This window comes from Morone saxatilis, unplaced genomic scaffold (genome assembly GCF_004916995.1).
Source record: "Morone saxatilis isolate NCDOM2014 unplaced genomic scaffold, NCSU_SB_2.0 Contig22, whole genome shotgun sequence".
NCBI classification, from domain to species: domain Eukaryota; kingdom Metazoa; phylum Chordata; class Actinopteri; family Moronidae; genus Morone; species Morone saxatilis.
In genome coordinates, this window is record NW_023339785.1 from 15,258,904 (window position 1) to 15,269,392 (window position 10,489).

The window sequence follows — 10,489 nt, forward strand, 5'->3', positions numbered from 1 at the left end:
TGTGTGTGTGTGTGTGTCACTAGCAAATCAATTTCTGCACCAAAAGTCGGGCTGTTCGTAAGAGGAGGAAGGGGAGAGATTTACATTGGCTTCGAGGCTGTGTCATTTCATCTGCACCCAATTTCACGAGCGGATCGAACATGTGACCAAAATACAGGTGAACAGGGGAAGTCGACAATCACGTCTTTCCAGCAGGAGCAGCGTTTCATTAATGATCAGTTCTTATATAACAATGACGTACTGTTAATATGCTGTGCAGATCAGATGCAGAAAAACTCCTTCTTCTCTTTTATTTTAGAGCGTGATCCAAAAATAATATATAATAATGTAAAGCTACCCAATGATGGCTTTTGTTCTTAAGTTATCTCTGTTGCAGTGTCCCCTGTAGAGAGGAACTGCACCAACATGTCACCAATAAGACAGAGAATATCTCTTTGAAATAAGCTCTGAACAAAAAGGGGATTACATTAACAAGAGACGCAGTATATTGTAATTGTTCTGAGCTCAAGAGGCTGTTTTTCCCTACAAGCAGAGCTCAAGTTCAAACTCTTGAGCAAACCAACACGTCTTGTGCCCACACTAATAATAAACGCCTCATCCTTTCTAGTGTATACAGTTATTCTCTCATAGGGTTTAAAAAGGGTGACGGATGAAAACAACTCCCTGGCTTTAAGATCTCTGAGTTCTCTCTGATTATTCTCATCAGTCGAGTGGATTTCACCAGATAACGTAAGTGCTTTGACCTACAGCCGTACAACTAATTTAGCTCACTGCAACAAAGGTGGTGGGGGTCGTGACGATGGACATTTTGAGGTGATCTGCATTAACTGTGGGACGTGAAGCTCCTGCGACACTGACCTCCTCTTGCATTCAATCGACTCCAGTCGTCTTCCTGCGCTGACAGCCGGATCACCCCCCCTCTCTTATCACCGTGGTGATTACACACCCCCGTGACTTCGGTCACCCAGACCCGGTCCCGGTCCCAGATAACAGATTATGGGCCAAATTGATTTGTAGCATCACACAGACCCCCCCCCCTCCTCTAGTCATTCAAGCATTTCTTTCCTCTTCTACTTGCCCTTCATCAATCTATCTACATCCAATTCTACCTGTCAATTAACTTCCCCACAGCGATTCATTCTCATTATAAATGTTTGTTTGCCTGGAAACAATTAGGTTTTATTTAATGTACCTGAAATGAATTAAAAGAGGGGTTTCTGAACACCCTTTTGCTGGTGTCCTCACTCCAAAGTCGCCCTGAACAACACAACGTAAGTGTGTGAAGTGTGTGGAAGGAACACAAGAGGGGAAAAAACAGTAGCCAACTTCACTTCCACACTCACATTTAAGCGTATTGAAGGCCAACTCAAAAGCTGTACGCTGCATCTCCTCGTCTTTGACTTTAGGCAACAGGAGCCCTCTCTGGTTGCCGTAATTCACCAACCGATGGGCCGCAGACTTCTCCAGGTGGTTATTCTGGAAGATGACAGACGCCAGCAGGTAGACTCTGTCTGGAAAGCCCAGCTGACTTTGACCGGGGGTCTGGGGCTCTGGAGAAACAGAGGCGGTGTCACTGCCGGCCGGGTCGTCCACAGGAGTCGGGTCCTTGCTGCTCTCGATCTGGGAGCCAGGCTTTTTTGTCTTGCATGTGGAAGAGCGACTGGCGCGCCCTCCAGTGCTTTTATTTTTCACCATCTTCACCTGAAAACACACCGTAAAACCTTAAATAACACACAAACCACTCACACATAAGAGTCTGTGCTGACTTCACCCATATAACTCAGTTAGGTCAAATATATAGGCATCATTTTGTTAGTTTAACTGTGAATAAATATCCAGCTACATTACTGCCAAATGTCAACATTATGACCATGATGTAACATGTGTTATTTTAAATTTTTGATTTAAGTTAGTACATTTTTGAGCTCACCAGGTTTGTAGAAACTTTTACAGGTTAAACACTTAAGCAAACATTATGACCTAAGTTAACTAGTTAACTATTAAAGTAAAGCTAGTTAGACTAAAAATACCACCGACTGGAGACACATATTGTTATTTAACATTAAATAAATACAACTCTGACTCAAAACAAGTGTAGTAACGTTAGCTGACGAATAACTAACGCAGGTGAAATGAATTTTAAGCCGGCGTTTATGTCTATTAGCAGCGATAAACTAACTTATATCGGTGTAAATCACGTTAACTCACCTTAAGAGAAGAGTGTCCTGTATTCTCTAACCATAAAACCTGCTCTTATATCCGGCAGTCTTCATGTTTGGTGTATTAAAGTCAGTTGAACTGTTGACCTTCACTCGACGCAAAGAGTTTAAGTGTTATGAATCTGGCTCCGTTATTAAGCGATGGGCGTTTCCACAGATGTTGACTGCAACCCTAACCCCCCCAGCTGCGACACCCTTCAGTCTCTTTCTCGTTAATTCAATTTTAAAAAAAAAATAAAGTTTCGCTGTTGGTATACAGGGTTGTTGTTGTGTCTCCAGTCAAAAACAAACTCTTCTAAATGTCTTGTCAACATTGTGGAAGCGCTCTGGATTAGCGTGCTTCCGTCGCCATGGCGACCGCATGTTAATTTGAAGGTCCTGTTCTTCACGGATCGAGAGTTAATCTCCTTAACGCTGGGTGTCCTCTGGAAAACACCGAGCGCTTGTTAAAGTTTCACAGAGCGTTATGTCAAATGAAAGCTAATGACAGCGCTGATGGGCAGTGTACATAAATGCAAATCAGTTGCAGATGGCCTGCAGCTGCTGTGGTCCGTGAAGGAAGCTTCTAAACAGAGGCGTGTAGACAGGAATTATGGCTCTTTGGCCCCCTCTTATAACTTCCTCTCCTCTTTGTACCACAGTTATTCCACCTGAGACAATAAAAGTATAAAGTATTTCTGATTCTTCCATGTTGTTCTCAGTTGTCTCACATAATTTGGTAATGATTCATTTGTATAGTGTGTCATTGTTTTGTATATTTGACCCTAAGACTATTCCAAATGTAAAAGTGAAAGTTTTATACACTATAGGTCCAGACACCTTTTCATAAAGTCAGTCAGTGTTTCAAATTTGCACAAGAGTCCAAAGAAGGTATGTCATTCTGTTTGGATTTTTTAATTTGATTTCAAAGCCCTGATAAAGAGTGCCAAATAACACGTTAAATCTCTTCCTTGTAATAAAATAGAGAATAATAATAATAATATAATTTAAATATAAAGTTAGTCTTAATAGTGGACAAGTACTCAGTAAAAGTAGCAATACCATTGTGTAGAAATAAAGGAAGTTGTAAGTATTATATAAAATATACATGAATGATGAATTAACATGGTCAAGCAGCATGGTAATGTGTTGTAACTGGTTGGGGTGGTGGCAATTTTAACTTTTACACTATCGGACAATTCAAGATGACTATATGTTTTGAATGTAAACACCCTAATCTGCAAAGAAACTATAGCTGTCAGATAAATGTGGTACAGCACAAAGCACATTTACTTCTCTTCAAAATGTCATTAAGAATAGTAACATAGTATAAGTAGCCTACTTGGTTTCATTCCACCACTGGTCAGTCATTGGTGTGATAATTGTATCATCACAGTGATTATCCATTCTGTGTGTAAATCTAAGTGGTGAGAGATAAATCTTCTCCAAGTGAAATTCTGCAAAGTACTTTGTAATTTGCCCAGTAGTCTTTTCCATCAGTGCCTGAGCTGCTACGTCTGTCCAAATTACATGGTTCGCACTTCTCCTGGCCTCCCATGGTGATTACAGCCTGTTGTGGCCCCTGTGGCTTACTGAGCACTAATGGAATGCAATGCAGTCGGCGGCTTCCCTCAGACAGAAAATGCAAGATATTCTCACACATCAGACAGATTGTGCTTCAGAATAACAATCTCTTTGGAGAGGAGGATAAAAAAACTCTGACTCCTCTGCCTATTTGATTTCTGCTCAACAGATCCCACACTGGGGAGACTCAACAGAACAATCAACAGGCATGCTGGCCTGCTGCATTTGACACTGACAAACTCACTTTCATTAATAGCCTCCTGATTTAATCATGTAATTGCAGCAAGAAAGATGTATAGTCTTTTACCATGCAATAACCCAGAGGAGTAATAAACAGTGCACCAATAATTTTTCTCCTCTCAGTGGTAAAAATGTGTGCATGGATCATTATAGATGATAGAGGGAATAATTCTGGGATGCAGATTTTGTGCACTTACATTGCCACATGCAGCTTCAAACAGTACACCTTAGGGCATCCACCACCAGGGTGGTATGTGGGAAATGAGTGCCCTCTACTGTACGATTAAGGTATTGTGGTGAAAAAATCTGGGAGAGATCATTACTTAAAAATCCTGTTTTCTTTTGTTCTATTCTGACTCTTCTATGTATTACATTCCCAACATACTGTGGGGGGTCATTTTCAAAGAGGTATAGGAATAGGGAAGGAGGAAAAATATAAGTATATGCCAGTGGTGGAAGAAGTACTCAGATCCCTCGCTTAAATAAAAACAATACCACAATGTATAAGATACTCAATCGCAACTTAATAAGTCTGCTCTTCATATTGTCAACAAATCCCATGAAAGGACCAAAACAACAATGAATTGATCCTAGTAACAAGTGTTTCCTGTGTAGCCAAAGTCTGATATAACTTATTCTGCTGTGTGACATATTGCTTCATCACAATGAACATGAGCACTTCAGTTTATTTTGAGTCAATCCCAAATACACAAATCCCACTGCCATAAATACTAGCACACCCAATCCACCACTAAAAATAATCTCCAAAAAACACACAGTTTAAGATACATTTGCCAAAAACTACAGTGCCCAGCTGGTTTAGGAAATTACTTTTTCTTTTTAATATAAAGACAAAGGGATATATTTATGACCAGTTTTTACAGATTTAGTATTGTAACAGAAAGGCACGTTGTTATTTTGGTCTTTTCATGGGATTTGTTAACTCTATCTATTATCCTATTATCTATCTATCTTATCTATTATCTATCTATTACTATCTATCTATCTATCTGGTCTGTCATGTCTTCTGTCTGTCTGTCTGTGTCTATCTATCTATATATCTGTCTACTATATATCTTATATAGTTTGGTTAATAAATCTATAGCAATACATCATATTTCTAAATGTATAAAAGTGTTTTATAAAAAGTATAAGATTTCCATCATATAGTGGAATTGAAGTAAAACTCTACTTAAGTACAGTACTTAAATTAATGAAACAATCTTAGGTTTTTTCCTTTCCCTATTGTTATTTATTCTTTCTCCCACCTTGTTCATGTGTGTGTACACACACATTCACTTGACTTTCCAAGTTCAAGGTATGGGGTTTTGGGTAAAGGGGGGTGTCAGAGTGTGTTGTGTTACATAATTGATGCTCCTGATATTACCTTACATCCTCACTGCCCTGGCTGTGCTACAAACAAAGCTTGCTCATTAACTATTCACTGGATTATTTTGAACAGAAAAATGATTCTGCAGATCCGGAGTGTGCACTGACGCTGTAACTCTCAGCCCCAGGCATCCGATTTCACACTAGTGAATAAGACATGTGCTGTCTCCATTGGTCATATTTTAACTTGAGATCCCCTTACATGTATTCAAGGGTCAGATAATGAAGTACCTGTATATACTTGACAGGGATGGTAATAGACTGTACATTTGCAACATGCTATCAATAGAGATGGTGGGGATTGTTTAGGAAGCAAAGTAGCCAAAACGCAGGCAGAGTGGCTGCCATCAGAAAACAATGATTAAACAACTATCATTTGTCGCGCCCTTTCATGAGAAGTTCTCTACATTGCCAACATACATTATTAAAGTCTGGCCCGTTGTGAGGTTTTAGATGACCAAAGTATATAATGTTGCTATGTATAGGATGCTAAATTATCATGTGTGTAAAAAATCATGGGTTTGAGCATTGCATGTTCATGGGCAAAAACAATGAATGCAAAGTACGTTTTATTTATTTTCAAATCACTGTAATCTATACTGTTATTATTAATAAAGTAAAAGCCACAAAGTCCATATATCTTTCAACGTACAGCATGTTTATAAAACACAAAATAGCCCCTTGGATGTTTCTATTTGACAAAAAAAAAGTCAAATATATAAAAACCCGTAGCATCACTGCGGTGCCTTGCCAATGATGAGGATGCTCATGAGGAAAACCATGACGAAGAAGATCCACATGAAGAATCTATCCATCACCTTTGCGATCTTCTTCCATTCTGCCCCTTTGGCGCAAGTGGCCCTCTGCTCTCGAAAACAGTTGGCGATATATTCAACATTGCGCACCAGCTTGGTGTCCGCACCAGGGATGCCACTGCCGTGGCTACAGAACACGCAGGGGCCAAAGGTAACTGTGGGGCCTTGAGGTGGAAGCTTTTTATCTTCAGGGCAGCAGGGAAGCTTTTGGTCTTCAGGATAAGAGGGGACTTTCTGGTCTTCTTTACAACAATCACCTGTAGGGATTTTCCCATTAGAGCCTTCGTATTTCCCGGGTCCATAGCTGGAGAGGTGGCTCCTGTCTTCTCTAGTGATGTGGTGCTGCGCTTTCACTCTGGGATGGTGCTGCGGCTTCGGTGTCTGAGGTCTGGGGTATTTGTGACTCTGCCAGTCCCGTCGGCTACTGTGGCTTCCTGGTTTGCCATTTGCGTGAATGTGGTGCTGGGTGTCATCCTGGGGGAAGTGAGAAGACGAAGAGGAGGAGGAGGAGGAAGCAGAGGCACAGTTCTCGCCCACCTCATAAACAAAGAAAATCTTGGACATGTAGTCGATGATGAGGACTTTAGCCCAGTGGGGGACTGGTTTGGCCTCTGCACCACAGAAGTGGATGTTCATGATGAAGATGGTGAGAGACGTGGATGCTGTGACCATGGTCATAGTGGCAATATAGTACTTCCCTGTGTGACAGACAGGAACATAAACAGACAGGACAGGATAGAAGTTTGCTGTTAGAACTCTCACAAATATAGATACTTCTGACTTTTGTTATAATTCCTCAACATTTGTTTATTTTCATTTGTCCTCACTGAATAACTGCAATCAGAGTGAGACTATGTTCATCATGTCAGATGCACACGTTAATATGCTAACTGCTAATTTAAACAAACATTTTTAAACAAGTACAGCTGAGGCTGCTGGAACATAAATATTTGGACATAAATATCAGACAAATTAAAACTTTGACATGATTATGGTGCTATATGGTAAGTTAAATGATAACCAAAGTTCTAACAACTAATCCTGAGGGGGAGCTTTCATTCTAACCACAAATGTCAATCTCATGGCAGAAGTCAATTCAAGGAATCATTAGCTCATTAGGATACATTATCTTTGGACAATTCCAGTGTCCATCCAGGAGTTGTTGAGAGACTGGACCAAAGTAGTGGGCTGACTGACTGAGATTGCCACCCCTAGGTAAGTATAATAATCCTAAAGATGCTATAATCACATAAAACTCCAATACATGTTGGCTTGAACACAATCGTAAACAAACACACTCTTACCTATGAGCGGCACACTCTCAGATGGAGGCATACTCTCAGCCACCATTAGCTGGAACACAGTGAGAGCCAGAAGAACCGTCACTCCGAGGGAAACCTTCTCCCCAGAGTCTGCGGGCAGGTAGAAGCCCAGAGGAGCCAAGAAGGAGATGAGGAAGCAGGGGAGGAGGAGGTTGAAGATGTAAAAGGAGGAGCGGCGCTGCAGGAGCACTGTATAGGTGATGTCTGGATACGGGTCAGAGCAACAGCCGTACATGATGACATTCTTGGTGGCCGGCATCCCATGGCACTCCCACTCCACATTTTCTACAAAGTCTGACAGGTCGCCACTGTCCATGCCCATAATGATGTCTACCTGGAATTAAGTGTAATTAATGAGTAGGTGTAGAGGAAGCAAGCAACTTTTACCCACTGACATTTTCCAAGAAAATACAAATTCAGCAAAAAACACACATGTATGTGACCACAGAAGAACAGCTCTATATGTCAAGGCAAGAGTCTCAGTTACACCCTTATTGCACATGTACAAACCTGGTTGCCATTGTAGGTCCAGGAACCAAAAGTCAGGTTACATTCCTGGCTGTCAAAGGGGAAGTAGGAGACATCCACCACACAGGAGCTCTTGGTGATGGCAGGAGCATCCCAGGTTATCTCTCCGTTGTAGCGCAGCCTCACATTGGTGTCCATCGGCCCTGAGAAGTCATCGTCAGCCCTGGAGGAGGAGAAAAGGTTGACACAAATTGTCACAGGTTATTTGGCTAGATGGTATAGTCTGCTATTACAGAAGTTAGCATGAGAACTGGAGATTGTTAAATTGTGTTAAAAGTGGGTTTTTTATGCTTTTGACACTGAGTTGCCTGTGTACTAAACAAACTTTTACGCTCTAATACAGCCCCAAAAATTAAATTCCTTCCACACCTCCTAATGTATGAATTCTGTCTGTGATCATGTCTGACAAAAGTTATTTTTTAAAGTTTTCTTTTTATTGGAATCCTCTATAATACATTTCTTTTAATACATTTAAATTGTACTTTGTTAACTAAAGAACTTTGTAACTCTGCAGTTGTAAAGAGTCATATAATTTAAGAAGATTATCACTGTAAAAGTATAATTATAATCTCACAATTATTCGGATTACTGAAGCACCCTTGAGTAATGTTCGTAAGGCTGTAGAAGTGGTTAGCTCCCAAGGATGTGTGTCTAATCCTCCCGCTTGCAGGAACCAATCTTTTAAGATGATGCTGCAGTGCCACAATGTTCCTAATCTACTACAATGAGGTTTTGATTAAAATTGCCACATAGGACCCTATGAAACAGAAAGATCCAAAATTATAGTATTTTGTGTGTGTGTGTGTTTGTGTGACGTACTGGCGTACTTGTTATAGAGGACGAGGTCAGGCCTCCACACCAGGCTGCTAGGTATGTGGATCACCTCCAGTCCATCATAGTCCTCTTTATCCCACTTGAGGTATGCATCGTTCCACGTCTGCCTGATCCACAGGTAGGCAATCAGCACCTGGTTCCTCTCATCCTTCACACACACACACACACACACACACACACACAGGGTCACAATCAGTCACCAGTGAGAACAGACACACACATACACAATGGATACATACTAACAGCAGCTTAAAGAGCAGTCCTCTTGGTCTCCTCATTTCTCTGTTGCTCATTAACTCTCTATGAGCATTACGAGAGCAGATACGCTTCAGATTATCACAACTGAAATCCAGACCTGTCTGTCAATATCAGGTGGATGAGCAGACGTGGGTAGGTGGGGGGTGGTTTTGGTATCGCTGCCAGAGCTTCGCTGAAGCACCAAACCGAAGAAAACAAACGCTTTGAGTAATAGGACACTCCAATGCACACACTTATTTGTTGTCTGGCTCTGACTCCTGTCTTCTCACATATGACAGACATTACAGTCGGTACAAGAGTTGTATCCTGCCTTCAACCATGCACGCCCAAACACACGTGCACAACCCAAGCGATAATTCACTGTGGGCTGACACAGCACTGAACCTGAACAGGAACCTAAGCCAGCCAGAGTAACAGTAGGCCCGACCTGTACAGCAGGAGGTCTGTCATTCATACACATCAGCACCTACAAACTCTTTCTTTGGGGACTTCTGTCTTTGCAATGATTAAGCGAGTGCAGTAAGACTAATTTATCAGACAAGAAATTTTATGTTGATTATTGATTTGTTTATGGTTCTGTAATGAGGAATGAGCTCTTAGTAAATACTGAAAATAGTCACATATTAGGCATCAAAACAATATTCAAAATGACCTCTTCAATAAGAACTTTGTGTGCATGATGGATTCCTCTGAAGCGGTGCTATAATATTGGCGAGACAATTCTACAGATCTTTCACTTAATTAGTTTAGTAAAGATAATGTTTTAGTTGTGGACAGTGCTGTTGGCTGGTTTGAATAAATATGGTTTATTTTGATCACTAAAACCATATAAACAGTGCATATAATAAACATTTAAGAATTTAGAGGGATCTTGCTGATGAGCTTGTACCCACCATGTCTTTGATCTGGGAGAGGGTGATCTGTAAGGTGACGTTGAGGGCTCTGTCTGTGTCCTCCACAGGCCGCAGGGCGCTGGAATAATTTTCCATCAAATCATTCAGAAGCTTCTGGGCATAGTGACCCTCAGCTGAGTGAGCCACTGTACGGGGAAAGACATGATCATCAGTCATTTTGAAGTTTTTGACAAACCAACGGTTGTGCTTTTCAGTGTGGTTTTATTTACCAGAACTTTTGAGGAAATTCTATAAATGTGGAGACCATGAACGACCCACTTGGTTAAACAGTATTTTTCCTTTACATTGTTTGAAATGATGCATTTCAGTTAGTCTTAAAACAGTTATGATTGTTTATTATTTCCATTTTCTTAATTCCATTCGTGTTTAGGACATAAATGCTATGCATTTTTTTAAAATTTGTATTA

At 40.8% G+C, this 10,489-nt stretch overlaps 2 protein-coding genes across 3 annotated transcripts in view; both read right to left on the reverse strand.

The window, feature by feature from the left end:
• Positions 1-2,695, reverse strand: part of LOC118333203 (putative methyltransferase NSUN7) — a 19,203-nt gene extending 16,508 nt beyond the window's left edge. For both annotated transcript variants that reach the window (XM_035668746.1, XM_035668748.1), the window contains exons 1-2: positions 2,209-2,695; positions 1,344-1,701 (exon numbers count right to left, since the gene is read on the reverse strand). In XM_035668746.1, the coding sequence (XP_035524639.1) occupies positions 1,344-1,695 (352 nt within the window). In that variant the 5' untranslated portion in view covers positions 1,696-1,701; positions 2,209-2,695. The remainder of the gene's footprint in view (positions 1-1,343; positions 1,702-2,208) is intronic.
• Positions 2,696-6,144: 3,449 nt separating this feature from the next.
• The window catches only part of LOC118333204 (neuronal acetylcholine receptor subunit alpha-9-II), a 5,091-nt gene continuing 746 nt past the window's right edge, over positions 6,145-10,489 (reverse strand). Inside the window, exons 2-6 of the mRNA XM_035668749.1 lie at positions 10,062-10,207; positions 8,904-9,058; positions 8,059-8,239; positions 7,531-7,882; positions 6,145-6,924 (exon numbers count right to left, since the gene is read on the reverse strand). Of these exons, the coding sequence (XP_035524642.1) occupies positions 6,146-6,924; positions 7,531-7,882; positions 8,059-8,239; positions 8,904-9,058; positions 10,062-10,207 (1,613 nt within the window). The 3' untranslated portion in view covers position 6,145. The remainder of the gene's footprint in view (positions 6,925-7,530; positions 7,883-8,058; positions 8,240-8,903; positions 9,059-10,061; positions 10,208-10,489) is intronic.